We start from the raw sequence: 20,000 nt of genomic DNA, 5'->3' as shown, positions 1-20,000 counted from the left end.
GTGGTGCTGTTGTGCGGAAGAGGTCGAGATCCCTGCCACCTAGGATTTTATATATCAGCCCTACTTGAAAGTGGTCTTCGTCAGTGTTGGTTGTTTACCGTCACCGAAGTATTGGTGCTTGGTGTTTAATGGTAAATGTTACGGTAATCGTAAAATGTGCGCTGGTCGCTATGATCGAGAGAGAGAGCGTGTTTATTGGCCTGTCGAAGACACGAAAGCATGTTTGAGGGTTGTGGCCTTATGCACAAGGGATAAGTGACCGACCGCACGGCAGTAGTCGCGAGTGTACTCTTTATCTTTTCACTGTATTTGGTTATTGTTAAATAAGATACCTATTGCTTATATATATAATGTAAAATCAGATAGCAATCATTTATATTTGTTACGTACATTACTATTGATGAAATGATCACCGTTCTTTGATGTTTGTTTGTCATTTATTATAACCACGTGACTATTCCATATTATTCACTTTTATTATCAATTAAATGTTATGTATTCTTTTTGCTAATGTTATAATTAAAACTTTAAAAAAAAACTCTTATACTTGTTTATCACCACTTCGTCTACATCATTTAAAAGACTAAAAGAACCTTCAAGTGCTATTGCATAGCTTGTGTTTAAATATATTAATTAGTGAATAGTACTTGTGACATCTGGCGACCGTGACAGGACGTAGACAGTGGTTTAAAAGATAAATTGTGTTAAAATTGAGTAATCTTAAAATCAGTCTGTAAGTATGTCTTCTATCGCGGAATTAACAGCTCTCGGAAAAGAGCTTGGTTATGAAGGCGAAGATCTTAGGACATTTGTAATTGATGAACAAAGTGCTTTAAGGGATATTAGAAATAAGGAACGAGAATTAGAACGTGAAAAACTAGAAGCTGCTCGTGAGGAAAGAGAAAGGGAACGCATAGAGAAAGAAAAGGAGCGTGAATATGAACGTGAAAAAAGTGAGAGAGATAGAGCTCATGAGATTAGTTTGTATAATATGCAAGAATGTTTGCAAAAACGGGAGATTGAGAAATTGAAACTGCAAAAAGAAATAAAGGACTCGCCAGTTAATACCGGAGGCTCCGACACTGAAGGTAACCAGGTAAGAGTAAAAGTTAAAGGTCCTTCTATTCCTGATTTTGATGAAAACAAAGATGATATTGATGCATATCTTAGGAGGTTTGAAGTTCTTGCCAGTGCAGCTAAGTGGCCTAAAGAGGATTGGGCTATAATTCTAAGTTCACATTTAAAGGGTGCAGCTTTGGAAGTTTACGTTAGACTTTCACCTGAGGATGCTTTGGATTATAATAAGGTTTCTGAATCACTTATGAAAAGATTTGATTGTACTGAGGAAGGTTTCAGAGTAAAGTTTCGGTCAGTTAAACCTCAGAAGAATGAGCTAGTTCAACAGTTTGTGTCTAGATTAAGACATCTCTTGAAGAGGTGGATTGAAATGTCGAAGTGTGAAATGACTTGTGAAGGCTTAACTGATTTATTTCTTATGGAGAAATTTTTGCAGAGTTGTGGCAGGCAGTTGCAGGTACATCTGAGAGAGCGATTACCATTATCGTTTAACAAAATGATTGATTTAGCTGAAAGTTATGTTCAAGCTCATGGAGGTTTATTTCATAATTCTAAATATTTTTCTACAGTACGTGGTGACAGAGTTGACTTATCCGGGGAAGCTCTTCCTGAGCAGATGGCTAAACCCATTAGATGTCCACCCTCTATTAAGTGTTTTAAATGTGGACAAGTAGGTCATAAGGTTTCTAGTTGTCTAGAACATGCAAAAGGATCCAAGAAAAGTGGTCATGCTGCAGCAGGAGAAGTTGTTTGTTGGACCAAAAAGGGCCGTAAAGGTAATTTTAAGGATCCTGTTGCGGATATAAATAATGAAGTGTTTAAAAATGATCATACTGAGTGGGCAAGTGTTGCTTCTGATATGCCTGTCAAGGAGGGTAGTTTATACGGAAACCCAGTGATAGTTTTGAGGGACACTGGTTGTACAACTGTCGTAGCTAAAAAAGACTTGGTGCCTGTTGAATGTTTTACTGGTAAGTACAGTAGGATTAGATATATGAACAAGAATCTTGTAGAAACTTATCCTTTGGCTGAAATATATATTCAATCGCCATTTTTCACGGGTACTACCCTTGCTGTGTGCATGGAGGACCCTCTTTATGATCTCATTATAGGTAACATCCCTGGAGCAACAAGGTTGGAGGAACCCACTTCCGGTGCCGTATTAACGAGAGCTGGGGCAAAGACATCTAAATCTGCATTCCAAAAGCTGAAAACGTCAGACTCTAAGATTTCTTGGGACATGGATTCAAAGGAAATTCAGAAAGAGCAAGAAAAGGATCCAAGCTTAAGATCTCTGCGAGATGATGCAAGAACTGGTAAAGCTATTACTAGAGATGGAAAAGGTAAGGCAGTTTTGGAGAGAGGATTATTGTTCAGAATATATTCAGACAGAGGTATTGAACACAAGCAACTAGTATTACCATTTAAGCTTCGAGAGGGTGTGATGAGCATGGCACATGAAGGAATACTTGGAGGTCATTTGGGTGCTGAGAAGACCTTAGGTAGAATAAGGCAAGAGTTTTACTGGCCAGGTATTGGGGCAGCAGTAAAGAGATTCTGTCAGTCGTGTGACATTTGTCAGAAAACTTATCCTAAAGGAAAAGTTGGAAAGGTACCTTTGGGAGAGGTACCGCTCATTGACACTCCTTTTAAACGTGTTGCTGTTGACTTGATAGGACCTATTTTGCCAAGAAGTAGTTCTGGTAACAAATATATCCTGACCATGGTTGATTATGCAACCAGATACCCTGAAGCATTAGCCTTACCATCTATCGAAACTGAGCGTGTAGCTGATGCCTTGTTGAGTTTCTTTTCCAGAGTTGGGATTCCTGAAGAAATGGTGACTGATAGAGGCAGTCAATTTACATCGCAGATGATGGACGAAGTTAGGGGTCTTTTGTCAATCAAGCATCTTCCTACAACCCCTTATCATGCGATGGCGAATGGGCTAGTTGAAAAGTTCAACGGGACGTTAAAATCTATGATTAAAAAGATGTGTGCTGAACAACCTACTACTTGGGATAGATACCTGCCGGCAGTTCTCTTTGCATACTGTTACGGGCCACTGGTTCGAGTCCGGCCTTGCTTAAGGGACTCAAGGGCCATAACAAACAAATAATAATAATAAAGGTCGCCAGTCAGCAATGATACAAGGAATACTGACAAAAAGATGTATTTACAATAATATTTAAATAGAAATAAATGAAAGGGGAGCACAGCAGATAACTATTTTAGTTTGAGCCACGAGGAGCTTCGAATGGAGTTTGGTTGGCCGTGGATGAAACGCCAGCACAGCAATCACGTTCCCTGGAAGGGGGAAATAAATTGAATTATTAACAGCACACTTACTTCTACCGGCTGGGAACACGATGAAGTCGTGTGGTTAAAACCTTTAAGCAAATTAAATGAAAATGCAAAGCTTAGGGATTTAAACGTTACACATGGGAATCAACACTGTCACAGGGTGAATGTATTAAAACTAGGACTAAACGGCACACGTGGTCTGGGTATAGGGGATAGGATAAAAGGTTCAGTGGGTAGGATTTTTTCTTTAGAGGATAAGGAAAAAATGGGATGTGATAAGGAAAGGATGGGAGGTTGGTAAGGATATTGAGAATCTCAAAATCAGACACCTTACCTTTAGTAAAAAAGACTCTGATTTCCTTCCCTTGTGGAAAGAAGTAGACAGAGGTCCTGCCTCCCTGATGTCTTGAGGGTGAAGAGCGATGTTGTTTCCCTCAAGGAGGTTGAGTGAAGAAAAGGAGATGTTCTCCTTATGGGTGCTGACTCACGAAGAAGGATCTCCCGTTTTCCCTGGGTAGATCAACCCCACTTGACCCCCAATTGAGGGGGGGCGGGTAGGGGGGACTGGCCTGACCGGTGTCCTATTGGTCAGGCTTGGTCACGTGTCCCACATCCTTCACAGCTCGCTTCCCTCCTCCTGGGACCTCGATGTCGTCACGTGACTCGAAGGTAGCTGAAATTGAGATCTCAGGGGGAGTAGACTGGTATAGGATGGTTGGAGGGGGGTGAGACTCTGGGTAGGGTCCCAAAACTCGTGGCATTTTGACTCATGCTTGCTGGCGGGATCCTTTGTTATTTGAAAAAGGTGGCGAAATGACCGCCATTACTAACAGCCCCCCATTTTAGCAGAGATTTTGTCCTAAACAGGACAAGAACTCTGCAAGCAAGGTCTGAAGCCACTAGCCTTAGTGACTCCTCCCTCAGTGAGTCTCACCACGATAATGGATAAATATCTAAGCTGCAACTAGGGTCATCATTTTACATTATTTTGACAGTAGATTAACTTTAAGTGCCACGTAGAAATAAGCATGCTGGCTGTGAGGCAGCAACTGAAAAATTAAAAAATGCAAAATGGAAAATTAAAATGTAAAACAAAGGTTAAAGTTAAGTGACCTAGTGCAGTGGTAGGCATAAAATTGAAGAAAATTGGCTTATATGCAAAGAAAGATAAAATAAATACATAAAAATAAATTAAATGCAAATAATGATGCCAAGATGGCTCCTCAAGTTTATTTACCTGGGGAGACACCAAGGCCAATTAAAATTTTTCCATACAACCTAAATTAACCTACTGACTATGGCTACGCTATGGTCATGGCACTGTGCATTGGGCACTAATGCCGGGAAAACACATCTCTGTCACCTGAGTTCTTTAGGCGCTTGACCTTCCAGTTGTAGTTCTGGAGGTCTATGCCCCACCTCATGAGCCCCTTATTCCCATTACGTAGCTCAGTCAAGTAGGTTAGAGGATTACGGTCCTTTAGGAATGTCAGTGGGAACTTTTGGTCCGCACAATAGGATCCAAGATGCTCAAGAGATGAGCCCATGCCTGAGAGCTCATTCTCTTGAGTTTGGAGTTTATCCCATGTCTGGAAGAAATTCAAGTAAACCCCACAGTTGGGAATTCCTGCTTGCACCTGGTGAAGCCAAAAATGAATTATGAGTATGGTCAGAGGTCGTGACTCCTCTGCCATGAAGTGGGAACCTTCGTCCTTCTGAAATGTGGCTAGGAAGCCATACCAATAAAAGAATTGTGTCATCTCTGTAACACTTATGGATGGGATAAGTTGGAGCGAGGCCCTTGGCACTATTTTCTTAGAGTTACCGATGACTTGGCACGGATGGCAAGAGGTTGCGGAAGCCTTAACACCCTTCTGCAAGCCTGGCCGGAATTGATGCTGGATCATCTGGGTAGGACCTGTTACCCCAAAGTGTCCTCCCAGTCTCTCATGGGCCACGCCTAGCATCGACAAGCGGAGATTACAGGGGACAACTACTTGCCGGCACGAGACCTTAACAGGATCGTGAGAACCTCGGGTGATCTTAAGGGGCACCTCATCCCCTAGCAGGAACTCAGCCTTAGAGGGGTTATTTATTTCCACCTCGCTCAGGTAGGTGGGTGCCCTGTGGTTTATTGCCATCTCACCCATCAGCTGGAATCTGCTGAGCTGTGCTTGGCTCCTGATGGTCTCTTGGTTCTCCTCTGAGACCTCTGGTCTGTTGGAAAGCATCATTGCTTTAGCTGGGGAGCACTCTCGGGTACGGGGCTTAAACTCATTGCTGGAAGGGGGAGACTCTTGGGCCTCCTCCCTTAGCCAAGCTACCTCACCCAGGTCAATGGTACCTAGCCAGTGGTCTTCCCCTGCAGGTTGCGTCCTCACAGTTTTAGGCTCCGGCTTGGCAGCCTTCATGCACCTGAGGGGCACTCGCTGTACACCCTTCACTGGCTTTTGACCCAAGCTTGAGTTGTAGCCCTCACGTGCGAGATCACTCCCTGCCCCCAGTCCACACTTCTTGCCGAGCTGGGACATGGTCGCCTTCAGTTCCGCTGTAGGGAGTTCCTTGGTGAACCCTTCAATGCACTGGTTCTCTCTGCAGTTGTCCTGCTGGTCGTTGGCACCATTAGGTTGAGGTAGCGAGTTACTGAGCTGGGCTAATCGAGCGTCTATTTCCCGCTTCTTTAATTCATACGCTCTCGCTCTTTCATAACGCATCCTTTCTTGCTCTGTCCTTCTCCGGGCTTTGTCTTCATTCATGAGCTCCCGCACATACCTTCGCAATGCTTCTCCCTCATAGCCTTGTCTTTCTGCCAAGTCCACAAATGCACTGATTTCAGCGGCAGTCATTTTGCTAAGTTTTTGTGGAGACAGCGACAAGAAAAACTCAACAACACAAGGTACGATGTTGACCGTGCCAGAAATTACACTGAGGGGAAAGACGCTCTAGCCTTATGCAAGAGTCTCATGGAAGGATGGATGAAGATGAAGCTGGGCAAAATGCACAATGGCTATGAAAAATGCCTCTTGAGAAAGAATTATTACCAAATAGCAAGCCTTGCAAGTAATTCAACAGGAGCCTAACTTGAAAACCAGGGCCACAACAATGGGTGAGCTTAGGCTGTCCAGTTGTAATTCGTCCAAACAAGTAACGATATATATGACAACTGTACTACACAATAAAAATGGAATCACCACTATACAGTAGGTGACCCTCTGGGCTAGTCAGGGAAAAATGAGGTCACAACTATGGGTGACACTATGCTGGACGAAATAAAATGGAATCACAACTATGGGTGAACCTTTATACTAGTCATAAAAAGAAATGGAGTCACCACAATGGGTGAATCTCTATGCTAAAACATAAAAAAATGTAATCACAACAATGGGTGAATCTTTATGCTAGTCTTTTTAAAAAAATGGAATCACAACAATGGGTGAATCTTTATGCTAGTCATAAAAAATGGAATCACAATAATGGGTGAAGCTCTATGCTAGTCATAAAAAATGGAATCACAATAATGGGTGAATCTCTATGCTAGTCTTATAAAAAAAAATGGAATCACAACAATGGGTGAATCTCTATGCTAGTCTTTTGAAAAAATGAAATCACAACAATGGGTGAATCTCTATGCTAGTCTTTTGGAAAAAATGAAATCACAACAATGGGTGACCCTCTGTGCTAGTCTTAAGGAAAAAAAATGGAATCTCCACGATGTGTGACCCTCCTATGCTAGTCTTAAGGAAAAAAAAAATGGAATCTCCACGATGTGTGACCCTCCTATGCTAGTCTTAAAAGGAAAAAAATATGGAATCTCCACGATGTGTGACCCTCCTATGCTAGTCTTAAAAGGAAAAAAATATGGAATCTCCACGATGTGTGACCCTCCTATGCTAGTCTTAAAAGGAAAAAAATATGGAATCTCCACGATGTGTGACCCTCCTATGCTAGTCTTAAGGAAAAAAATGGAATCTCCACGATGTGTGACCCTCCTATGCTAGTCTTTAGGAAAAAAAATGGAATCTCCACGATGTGTGACCCTCCTATGCTAGTCTTAAGGAAAAAAAATGGAATCTCCACGATGTGTGACCCTCCTATGCTAGTCTTAAAAGGAAAAAAATATGGAATCTCCACGATGTGTGACCCTCCTATGCTAGTCTTAAAAGGAAAAAAATATGGAATCTCCACGATGTGTGACCCTCCTATGCTAGTCTTAAAAGGAAAAAAATATGGAATCTCCACGATGTGTGACCCTCCTATGCTAGTCTTAAGGAAAAAAATGGAATCTCCACGATGTGTGACCCTCCTATGCTAGTCTTTAGGAAAAAAAAATGGAATCTCCACGATGTGTGACCCTCCTATGCTAGTCTTAAGGAAAAAAAATGGAATCTCCACGATGTGTGACCCTCCTATGCTAGTCTTAAGGAAAAAAAATGGAATCTCCACGATGTGTGACCCTCCTATGCTAGTCTTAAAAGGAAAAAAATATGGAATCTCCACGATGTGTGACCCTCCTATGCTAGTCTTAAGGAAAAAAATGGAATCTCCACGATGTGTGACCCTCCTATGCTAGTCTTTAGGAAAAAAAATGGAATCTCCACGATGTGTGACCCTCCTATGCTAGTCTTAAGGAAAAAAATGGAATCTCCACGATGTGTGACCCTCCTATGCTAGTCTTAAGGAAAAAAAATGGAATCTCCACGATGTGTGACCCTCCTATGCTAGTCTTAAAAGGAAAAAAATATGGAATCTCCACGATGTGTGACCCTCCTATGCTAGTCTTAAAAGGAAAAAAAATATGGAATCTCCACGATGTGTGACCCTCCTATGCTAGTCTTAAGGAAAAAAATGGAATCTCCACGATGTGTGACCCTCCTATGCTAGTCTTAAAAGGAAAAAAAAAATGGAATTGTAAAAATGTGTGGGTGCGTTCTTGCAACACCACCACTTGCAACTCTGTGACTGTAAAGCAAGTTTGTATTTATACTTAAAGTATAACAAATTAAAATAAAACAGACAATGTCACTGAGATTGCTTAATGCTTCGTTAAAACATCAGCCCCTTTACATACTTTCCCTTTAGAAGAAAAATGAATTTAATAAATTACACTCCCAAATATTTTATCTTAATGATCCTATACCCTGACTGAAAAAATTTAGATTAAATGTGACATCATAAGTCCTTTATCTTTAGGTTAACCATATTACACAGTCTAACGAAAATTATCCCCTTCAAAAAAATGTACATAAAAATAATATCCCACGAGAAAGTAATAAAAAGAAATTACATACCCTTATTTGTCAAACGGGAAAATTGAAAAAATGAATGCCACGTGTGCTTATGGTTACCAACACAGGAAATTAACACGTGTTTTAGTCTACCACGGTTTCTTCCTAAAATTTCGTAAATTTCAATTCACTTAGTTTTAACACGAAATTAAACAGTCACTCACTGCACAATATATATGAATGAAAAATTTATCCCTATCAATAATGTACATGAAAATAATATCCCACGAAAGTAATAAAATGAAATTAAGAACCTTTACTATGGAAAGGAAAAGAAAATTGAAATAAGGAACACCACGTGGTCTTACCGTTACTCTACAGAATGATGCCTCACTGCCGTAAAACGTTTACGTGAATCGTAAGCCAAAGGTTCCGATATGAGACTAGTCTGTATCCTAGCACTAAAGATAAATGATAATATATTCCGTACACAAAATTAAACGATTGATGTGCGTGGATACAACGAAATTAGACTAAAATCTCGGGTCTCCATAGAATTGGTGAACAATTAACAAAGATAATAATAACAGACAATATACCTTGGCTTCGTTCGGAAACACGGCGATGGGCTGAGTTATATCAGGTTGGCCATGTTTTGAAATGAACACGTGCTCAGCCTGCCACGGTTTTTGTCCTAAAATTTCGTGAGTTTCACTTCACTTTTTTTTTTAAAAAAACACAAAATAACACATTCACTTAATGCACAATATATATAATAAATGAAAATTTTAACCACTTTGATAATAAACACTCAGAAAGAAAAAAAAAACAACACAAATTCTTTTCACGCGGTTGGCTATCCTGATAAACAACAGGACTAATATCTACCACGCGGTTTTCAAAACAAAAGGGTTCGCGGTACGAACACGCACTAGTAAACACAAAACTTTAACAATGAGAATAGAATGCTTTTGCTGTTTTCTTCCACGGTTCCAACTCCAGTGATTATATAATTTACTTAAAATGAAATTGAGGTTCGTCAAGTCGCTAAAGACAGAAAAAAGGGGGGAATTTGACTTTGATAAAATTAATTTTAAATTACTGTCTTAGCGAATCCTGGCATTTGGTCGCCAATATGTTACGGGCCACTGGTTCGAGTCCGGCCTTGCTTAAGGGACTCAAGGGCCATAACAAACAAATAATAATAATAAAGGTCGCCAGTCAGCAATGATACAAGGAATACTGACAAAAAGATGTATTTACAATAATATTTAAATAGAAATAAATGAAAGGGGAGCACAGCAGATAACTATTTTAGTTTGAGCCACGAGGAGCTTCGAATGGAGTTTGGTTGGCCGTGGATGAAACGCCAGCACAGCAATCACGTTCCCTGGAAGGGGGAAATAAATTGAATTATTAACAGCACACTTACTTCTACCGGCTGGGAACACGATGAAGTCGTGTGGTTAAAACCTTTAAGCAAATTAAATGAAAATGCAAAGCTTAGGGATTTAAACGTTACACATGGGAATCAACACTGTCACAGGGTGAATGTATTAAAACTAGGACTAAACGGCACACGTGGTCTGGGTATAGGGGATAGGATAAAAGGTTCAGTGGGTAGGATTTTTTCTTTAGAGGATAAGGAAAAAATGGGATGTGATAAGGAAAGGATGGGAGGTTGGTAAGGATATTGAGAATCTCAAAATCAGACACCTTACCTTTAGTAAAAAAGACTCTGATTTCCTTCCCTTGTGGAAAGAAGTAGACAGAGGTCCTGCCTCCCTGATGTCTTGAGGGTGAAGAGCGATGTTGTTTCCCTCAAGGAGGTTGAGTGAAGAAAAGGAGATGTTCTCCTTATGGGTGCTGACTCACGAAGAAGGATCTCCCGTTTTCCCTGGGTAGATCAACCCCACTTGACCCCCAATTGAGGGGGGGCGGGTAGGGGGGACTGGCCTGACCGGTGTCCTATTGGTCAGGCTTGGTCACGTGTCCCACATCCTTCACAGCTCGCTTCCCTCCTCCTGGGACCTCGATGTCGTCACGTGACTCGAAGGTAGCTGAAATTGAGATCTCAGGGGGAGTAGACTGGTATAGGATGGTTGGAGGGGGGTGAGACTCTGGGTAGGGTCCCAAAACTCGTGGCATTTTGACTCATGCTTGCTGGCGGGATCCTTTGTTATTTGAAAAAGGTGGCGAAATGACCGCCATTACTAACAATACCGAGAATCTCCACAAGCAAGCATGGGGTTTTCCCCTTTTGAATTATTATACGGGCGAACGGTGCGTGGCCCTTTAGCTATTCTGAGAGATTTGTGGGATAAGGAGAGAAATGAGGAAGAGGTAAGAACTACTTACGATTATGTATTCAACCTTCGAGAAAAATTAGAAGAAACTTGTAAGTTGGCCCAAGAGGAATTGAGGAAGTCGCAAGGTAAATATAAATTCTTTTATGATAAAAAGGCTAAAAATTGAACATTTAAAATTGGCAGTGAAGTTCTCTTACTATTACCCAAGGCTAATAATAAATTGTTACTTCAGTGGAAGGGTCCTTTTCCTGTTGTTGGTGTGAGGGGGAAGATGGATTATGAAATTCAAATAAATGGGAAAAGGAAACTTTATCATGCTAACTTGCTTAAAGCTTACATTCCTAGGAATAAAACTTCTGTAGAAGTTCGAGAAAGTGGAGGTACAATTGCAGTGGTCGAGGAGGATCCACAGGAGGATTTCTCACCCCTACTAGTGCCTGATACTGGACCTTCACCTACTTGGGAACAAGCCAATCTGAATAAGGAATTGCAGGAAAATCAAAAGCAGAATCTGGAAGCTCTCCTTAGCCGCTACAGAGAGGTAATGTCAGACATTCCCGGGCGCACTCACGTGATCAAACACCAAATCAGGTTGGTAAGAGAAGAAATTGTTAAAGTAAAACCCTACAAAATTCCCTATGCTTTACACAGAGATGGGAATTCAGAAATAGAATCTATGAAAGTTTTGGATATTATTGAGCCTTCAAGTTCTCCATATTCAGCCCCTATGGTAGTGGTTTCGAAACCTGATAACTCAAAGCGAATTTGTCTAGATTTTAGAAGATTGAACGCCTTAACTATTTTTGATAGTGAGCCTATGTGTGACCCTGAGCAGATATTTGCCAGCTTAACTGGAAGTATATATTTCTCTAAGATGGATTTATCCCGCGGATATTGGCAAATTCCTTTGGATGAGGATAGTAAACAGTATACTGCATTTCAAACAGATTTAGGACTGTACCAGTTTAAAGTGCTTCCATTTGGGCTTGTGAATGCCCCAGCCACTTTCAATAAGATGATGAGAAGTTTATTTGCAGGTTTAGAGGGTGTGAGTTTTTTTCTAGATGATTTGATAATTCATTCAAAAACTTGGGAAGAGCATTTGTATCTTTTGGAAGAAGTTTTGAGTAGACTAAAAAAATCTGGACTAACTGCTAAACCGACTAAATGTTTCTTTGGCATGTATTCAATTGAATATTTGGGACACTTTGTAGGCGGTAATAAAATGTGGCCTATTAAAGACAAAGTGGAGAAAATTGTTGGTGCAAAACATCCGAGGACCAAGAAGGAATTGCGTTCATTTTTGGGATTATGCGGTTATTATCGCAAATTCATTCCAAATTACTCTACCATCGCGTCCTGTCTTACAGATCTTACCAAGAAAAATCAGCCTAATAACCTTTTGTGGAATGAAATGCATGACCGGGCGTTTGTTTCTCTTAAGAACAAAATTGCTGCCAAGCCTATTCTTTTACTTCCAGATTTGCAGGCTGAATTCGTATTACGTACAGATGCTTCGAACGCTGGATTGGGTGCCATACTTCTGCAAGAAGTGGATGGAGTGAAGCGTCCGATTGCCTATGAAAGTAGAAAATTGCTACCGAGGGAAACTAAGTATGCTGCCGTGGAGAAGGAGTGCCTAGCCATAGTCTGGGGGATACAGAAGTTCGCAGTCTATTTGTATGGAAGATCCTTCGTTCTGGAGACTGATCACAAGCCCTTGGCTTATCTTCAAACTGCTCGAGAATTAAATCCAAGATTAATGCGATGGTCATTGAGTCTGCAACCATATCACTTCAATATAAGAGTTATAAAAGGCTCAGAGAATGTTGGAGCTGATTATTTGAGCAGATGTGAAACTGATATATAAGTTGCAAGTACAGAAAATTGTTATTTTCTTTTTTTAAGGGGGGAGGTATTGTCACCGTGTACTTATATATATTTGTTTATTATTTAGGTTATTACTATATTTAAAATCATAGTAAGTAATGTTTGTATGTATATAGGGATTTCAGAGTTAAGCCGAGTTAAAGACCCAACTGTTATTACCAACGAAGTCTTGTTACCGTGAAGATTGGTTGTGATATTTTGTTTTGAACAGTTGTTTAGTTACTGTTTCTCTCTCTTCAGAGGTGAAATGGGGATCACCAGAAATAACTCGGGAGTGCATTCGTGGTGCTGTTGTGCGGAAGAGGTCGAGATCCCTGCCACCTAGGATTTTATATATCAGCCCTACTTGAAAGTGGTCTTCGTCAGTGTTGGTTGTTTACCGTCACCGAAGTATTGGTGCTTGGTGTTTAATGGTAAATGTTACGGTAATCGTAAAATGTGCGCTGGTCGCTATGATCGAGAGAGAGAGCGTGTTTATTGGCCTGTCGAAGACACGAAAGCATGTTTGAGGGTTGTGGCCTTATGCACAAGGGATAAGTGACCGACCGCACGGCAGTAGTCGCGAGTGTACTCTTTATCTTTTCACTGTATTTGGTTATTGTTAAATAAGATACCTATTGCTTATATATATAATGTAAAATCAGATAGCAATCATTTATATTTGTTACGTACATTACTATTGATGAAATGATCACCGTTCTTTGATGTTTGTTTGTCATTTATTATAACCACGTGACTATTCCATATTATTCACTTTTATTATCAATTAAATGTTATGTATTCTTTTTGCTAATGTTATAATTAAAACTTTAAAAAAAAACTCTTATACTTGTTTATCACCACTTCGTCTACATCATTTAAAAGACTAAAAGAACCTTCAAGTGCTATTGCATAGCTTGTGTTTAAATATATTAATTAGTGAATAGTACTTGTGACAATCGATTTCTATCAACTTAGGGCAGAATACCAAGGCGTACTTCATTTTTAATATTGAAAAGACTGGGTTTTGGATCTTTAGTGATGGTACCACATATTTTGATGTACAGAATTACCAATAGTATTGTTGTGACATCTCTAATTGCTTGCACAATTGGTGTTCAGCAGTGGTCACCAACCTTATGTCTATTGTTTGTCATTTCTTGTGGACGATCTTATACGAATAATTAGAAATCATTGTGGTTTTGATGAGTTTTCGGGTTGGTTACACATCCTTGTCCTAATGGGCAACACAATATTTCTTTCGACAACCAAGCGTGGTATGATGGAAAAGTTAAATTTACTGAAACAGTGGATGCGATAAGCAGCCAATGGTTGCAGAGACTATTGTTGTTGATCCTTGCGAACAATATGTAAATTTCTCCGCTTATCATCGAAAAGTTATCCTTAAAGATATTCTCCTATCTATGTAAATAGGTTAAAAAGGGCAATCATTGGATTATTCATGACCTATTATATAGATAAGCTCAGTTTTTTTTATGGCTTTCCACTTTATATGGTAAGGGTCATTGTACGGGTGTTTCCCCTATTAAAAAAGGAACACAATTACAACATTGACAATAGTTGACAATCAGCACCATTATGGTTACATACTGAAGTGAGCTCCAATGGACTATGAAAAATGTTTTATCATTCGTCACTTAGTTGTCAAGTTTAAGATTCATGTCCGGGTCGATTCAATTCAGTTACTGAAGTTGCATTGCTCATTTCTATAAGATATTCCTTCGTTGATTCTGGTGACATGTAAGTAGTTTTCTAATCTAATACCTACTACTGATAAAGTTATCTCAACAAACTACACTTAATTTTTCACTAGGTTTTATGGCAAAAGAAAACGTTATATCTGGATAGCAAGTCTTTCCAAAGGTTGTTGATGAATGACCAATTACTCTATTTGAATAATGGAGTTTAGGTTAATATCAGTTTATTTTTTTTTTCAGTAAAAATCTAGGTATCTTAGATGATTCCTCTGTTATACACTAACCACACACACTAATGCACTCCTAACTGATGTATTAGATACCTATTGCTTGGCTAAGTTTTAACCAACGATGTTGTCAGTGATATGACCGCCAAGCGATTCATAACCTTTCTAATAGGCTAAGCTGACCTGGGATACTGTACCCTAGATATAATGAGACAAGGTCTGTCCACATTTACCTAAAAAATCGACCAAGTTCGCTCATGACGTCAAGCCACGAACGTTGGGGTTATTGTCCTCTCAGTCACTCGTGATTCAGGTAGAGGAGTGTAACAGAGGAAGGGTTGTTCATGCGGTTGTGATTAGGTTTTTTGCTTTAGCATTTGATAAATTTTGCTACGAGGAAGTAATGCCATATATATATGCGCTTTATGGATGTGATTCTAATTCTCATCGAAATGGTGATTTCATTTTTCACACAATTTTCCTAAAGATAAAAAATTAAATAAAAAAAAATGGATTAATCTGTGTCAGAGAGAAGATTGTTTCAATGCAGGGTCTTCTAGGATTTGAAGCATACATTTTGATTCATCTGCTTATGTCAGGAATTTTCAGTATGAAATACGGGGAATCCCATTACCAAGAAATCTAATAAGGTTAAAAAACGATGCAATGCTCTTCATTTAACCAAGTCAGATGGTAAGCTTAGGTAGTTGTTTAGTTCGTAGGTCATAACTAATAAATCTTAGTACTAAGTGGCGTTAACGTTACTAATGTATGCAAATCATCCGGTGCTATGTTTTTAATCAAAGTTCATTCTAGTTATATGCATACGAGAAAATAAATACAAACCAGGAAGAATTAAGAATGTCCTTCAATATGTTAGCTTTTTTAATTCATGCATGTTAACTTTACAATATATTTAATGCTAATAGATTATCGACCACGTGGTCGATGTCATTGTTCTTATATACTCAGTAATGCGAGACATATACAGTATCTTGAAAAGGTTCCACAATGATGTAAGACGGGTTTGAAAACTTGGTGTATATTTGTAGATATTACAAAAAACGTCCTCCTTCACATGTGCATCCTCCACAGACAGTGCAAGTGACAAACGATCAGAACTACCAAAACATCGAATTGGCTAGTGACCATCGTAACATACCACCCAGAAGATCTCAAAGAATTTTGGAAAGGACATGGGCCCAACAACCTGAAATCATTTGTAATTGATTTTAATCTGTTTTAACTATATAGTTATGTATTTGAATTGTTTATGTATTTCTGTTTTTCCTTATATCAGTACCTGACTTGTAATTTTATCAACATTTTAGTGACCAAGTCCACAGATGATGGACGAAAGCTCTAAATTTCATAATACTAATTCACAAAAATTGACACACAGATGACCTGAAAAATGATAGACCAATAAGTATACTCCTAGTAATATATATAATGTTTACACAAATCATATATGACCGAATAGAAAGACCGCTAGATTTTAACCCTTTTACCCCCAGGCTATTTGGGTTAATCAACTAATAAAGCATTCAAGGTTTAGAAGTCGGCATTCAACAACTGATCATATCTATGTAATTATTCAATAAATTTAAAAATCTATACAGTATCATAAACCACTTAGTATTGCATTTATAGACTATGGAAACGCTTTAGACTCTGTCAAAACTTTAGAAGTAATGAAAGCCTTCAAAGAAAAGAGAATGATTGATTAATCTTATGTTAGAACGCTTGAAGGAGAAGTGGATTAGTATCTGGAGATTCTGGAATTTTCTAGATGGGCCACCCACTTTGAGGGGCGCTTGGGCTGGTGTTTACTCTCTTTAGGGTAAAAAAAGAAAACATTAAAAAGGAAAATAATAATAATAATAATAATAATAATAATGATAATAATAATAATAATAATAATAAAAACTATTATCATTATTATTGTTATTATTAATATTATTATCATTATTTTTGGGGTTATTATTATTATTATTATTATTATTATTATTATTATCATAAGAGAGAGAGTATAGTCGCCAATAATAGTTCCGAAACTTCACTTAGGGTGATGGAATGCCAGGGGGGGGGGGGGGGGTTAAGGACGCATTGTGCTCGGATGGCGGATTATATGTAGCTTGTACATAGTATAAGTACACGATCTGTACGAGCGTTTAAATGAAGACTGTCCGGACTCCGTTGTTAATAGAATATTAATCATTAAAAAAAAAAAAAAACCTAACTTTCCTTTTAACACTTTTTTTTTTTCAGTTGTTATTGAATTGTTGGTGTTAAGAGCAGTGGGGTGTTGCCGAGGGTGAAAGAGAATGGTTTATGCCCACCTCGGGTATCATCAGTTAATTAATGAAATGACAAAACTGTATCATGACTCATCCTTTCCGTGAGGCTGAAAAATATTAGATTCCTCCAATGACTAAAGTTGAATAAAATGATAAACGTAAATATATTAAAAAAAAAAAAGATTAATTAATAGTAATTATAACAGTAAAATATACAAAAATTGAATTACAAAATAAAATAAAATAAGACTTTTGTCTTTTTTTTTACAAGTTCTTTTTTTTTTTTGTATTTACGAGTGCAAGGTAGATGTTTTCTTTTAAATCCGTTACAGTACTTAAAGAAGATATGTCTATGTGCGATATGCGATGTTTTGTGGAATTTATCATAAACTAATGGGCATGAATAGTTTTTTGCAGGATTTTTTTCACAGAAAATTTAGGATGACACCAAACTCTTCTGGCGTCTCAATAATATTTTGAGAGAATTTTCTTTAAATTCAAAGGAAAATTTTGTCTTTTGTGGGGAATCAGTGTTTGAAATGGCACCGCTGAGTTCTGTGATGTGTCTATCATCAAATGAGAGACGCAGACTTTCACAACGTAATCATGGTCTCTCTTTTTTTTTATTTCTTATTCAGTTGGCTTTATCAAGGTTTTATGTGAACTCCCTGTATTTTGTATTGTTAGCTGGACTGCTTCCAATGTAGGGATTTCCTTATTCAGTCTACAAATAATTGCTTTTCATAAGGAAGTATTTAGACCCTACGATAAAGTTTATGATTCACCATTCTACTACGATAATTGACAGGAATTAAGATAGAACACATTGTTTGAATAAAGAAATTACTGAAAAATTTTCAGTGTCGATTTTTTGGGGGATGTCTGAAACTATTTTTTTTTCCATAAGCAAAACGTACCTTCTTTAATAAGATATTTAGCAAACCTTGGAAACAATGTATTTGGACTCTTAGTCATACTAGATTTCTTTGTATAGTATATATTACTATACCAAACCTAGGCAAAGGGGAGGGCCAAAACGAGAAAATTTTTTACCCCTGTTGATAAGAATTTGCACAGTCATTTGGGAAAACAATTTGTTTACATAGAAAACCTATGTATATCTCTTCTTTTTATAATTGTGTAATTTATGACATGATAGGCATAAACTAACTTATAGTTAGTGGAGTTTGATTAGGCAAAACCCAGATACAGTAATGATTAGGAAAGATTTCATAGCTGGTCAACAATACCCAAGATACGCTGATAGACTAAATAGTGCTCTGATATCAAAATGAGTTTTTTTTTTTTTTTCTTAATTTTAATATCTAATTTGCTCCACTGAGTACATGATACACAATTAGACGTTTTATGAAGTTTATACTTCATGTGTTAATTCTCTTCCATATTACTACGAAAATCAAAAAGAGTGACATCAATAGCAACATTTGCATTGGCAAATTTTGAGAAAGGTATAGCCACATTCACAAATCCCATCTTTAAACGTATGGAGCTTCTTAAATATGAGACTCTTCTAAAGTCTGAGTAGAATCGACATTTTATCAGCTGAAAGGATGGTTACAATCACAATAAGAATCTATAGGGAATAAAAAGAGACTGGGAAGGTTTTAAGGTTGTAGCAGACACATTTGTAAATGAGCAAAAGAGAAACTTCAAAATGAAGACCAGGCACAGCTGGAGGTGCTATTTGACCCTTCATAAACGAAAGAAAACAGAATTTGGTACCTGGAGAAGTACTACCTGATTAAACACTATTGAATTTGGGGTGCATAATCAGATACTGGACAAAGTTTCAAAAGCCCTTATGACTGATTTCTAAAACATGATGTGATTTAGGTCGACTTACCCTTTATTTATCCAAAACTTTTTGACCTGATGAAAATTTTTAATTGCAATCCGAGTCAAGAAGTCTACCTCAACATTGGGAAAAAATTAAACACGTTCTATTGGGAAATTATAAAGTTAAAGGCAAAGTGTTGAGTGAGAATTATGATATTAGTGATTTTTAAACTAGAGATACATCATTTGTAACTATTAATTTTTGCGAAAATTATCCAGTATGCTTTTATCAGATACTTAGTATATAATTATGAACTGTTGACTGAAGCATACCATTTTATAGGTTTAGCATGTAAGTGCTTGCTCACTCTGCCAGTTACACAGGTTACGTATGAGAGAAGTTTCTCCAATTTGAAATTTATCAAGAATCAACTAAGGACTATGCTACACTCTCACAAGAACATCTGCAATAAATAGCAATAAGGAACATTATTTCAATTACTAATCAAAATTATGTAATAATATATATGGTAGCGTAGAAGAGCAACCTAGTCAGAAAAAAAATGCTGATACATTGAAGATTATTTGAAGCCATATTATCTTTTATTTCGATTCTGTCTTTTGAATAAGTCAGCCTTGTCTGTGTGCTTAAGACAGTAATGATGTAAACAATTAATAGCTACAACTGACTACCAGTAGTTATGCTTCTGCTATTGATATGGATACTGCTTTTTCTAATGCAAGAACCAGACATCACATCCCAGGAGATGGGTTGCCAAAGAAAAAGAAAAAAAAATCTCATTAGAGGCATAGTTGTTGTTACATTCTAGAAAAACAATAATAATTGAAAATGATACTAATAGTATAATTTTCATGATATTGTGATGGTAGTAATAATATTCCAGTGGCAGTATTATAGTGATTTTCTATTTAATATTATGAAAACAAAAATATTAATTCGATACTTGTAGCCAAAAACGTTTCGAGTAATGTAGATTACCTTTGGTTTTATTACATGATAGTAACAGGTTTCTGGCATAGGAACTTTACTGTAAAGTACACAATAAAGTACTTTACTTATGTTTTCTCATAAAATGACTGACTTGATGGCTTAGAAAGGGATATAATTCTCTTTATTTCCAAAATATTCCTCCATATAAATATGCTCGCTTTG

General features: G+C 37.9%; 2 protein-coding genes across 2 annotated transcripts in view; one reads left to right on the top strand and one right to left on the bottom strand.

Moving 5' to 3' along the window:
- The window catches only part of LOC137651613 (uncharacterized), a 3,040-nt gene extending 86 nt beyond the window's left edge, over nt 1-2,954 (top strand). The window contains exons 1-3 of the mRNA XM_068384837.1: nt 1-2,048; nt 2,190-2,343; nt 2,951-2,954. The exon at nt 1-2,048 is cut by the window's left edge and continues 86 nt beyond it. Coding sequence (XP_068240938.1) covers nt 740-2,048; nt 2,190-2,343; nt 2,951-2,954 — 1,467 coding nt within the window. The 5' untranslated portion in view covers nt 1-739. The remainder of the gene's footprint in view (nt 2,049-2,189; nt 2,344-2,950) is intronic.
- A 1,549-nt stretch (nt 2,955-4,503) lies between these two features.
- On the bottom strand, nt 4,504-10,808 carry LOC137652308 (uncharacterized). Its single transcript, XM_068385625.1, has 2 exons — nt 10,328-10,808; nt 4,504-9,996 (listed from the first exon to the last, which is right to left on the bottom strand). Exon 2 carries the CDS (start codon nt 6,225-6,227, stop codon nt 4,716-4,718), a length of 1,512 nt encoding a protein of 503 aa, XP_068241726.1. The 5' UTR covers nt 6,228-9,996; nt 10,328-10,808; the 3' UTR covers nt 4,504-4,715.
- Nucleotides 10,809-20,000: the final 9,192 nt, after the last annotated feature.

The sequence above is a fragment of the Palaemon carinicauda genome, chromosome 13 (genome assembly GCF_036898095.1).
Source record: "Palaemon carinicauda isolate YSFRI2023 chromosome 13, ASM3689809v2, whole genome shotgun sequence".
Taxonomy (NCBI): Eukaryota; Metazoa; Arthropoda; class Malacostraca; order Decapoda; family Palaemonidae; genus Palaemon; species Palaemon carinicauda.
This window is presented reverse-complemented; position numbering and strand designations above follow the sequence as displayed.

Coding starts and splice junctions, on each gene's coding strand:
- LOC137652308 (XM_068385625.1), bottom strand. CDS start 6,227: ATGACTGCCGCTGAAATCAGTGCATTTGTGGACTTGGCAGAAAGACAA.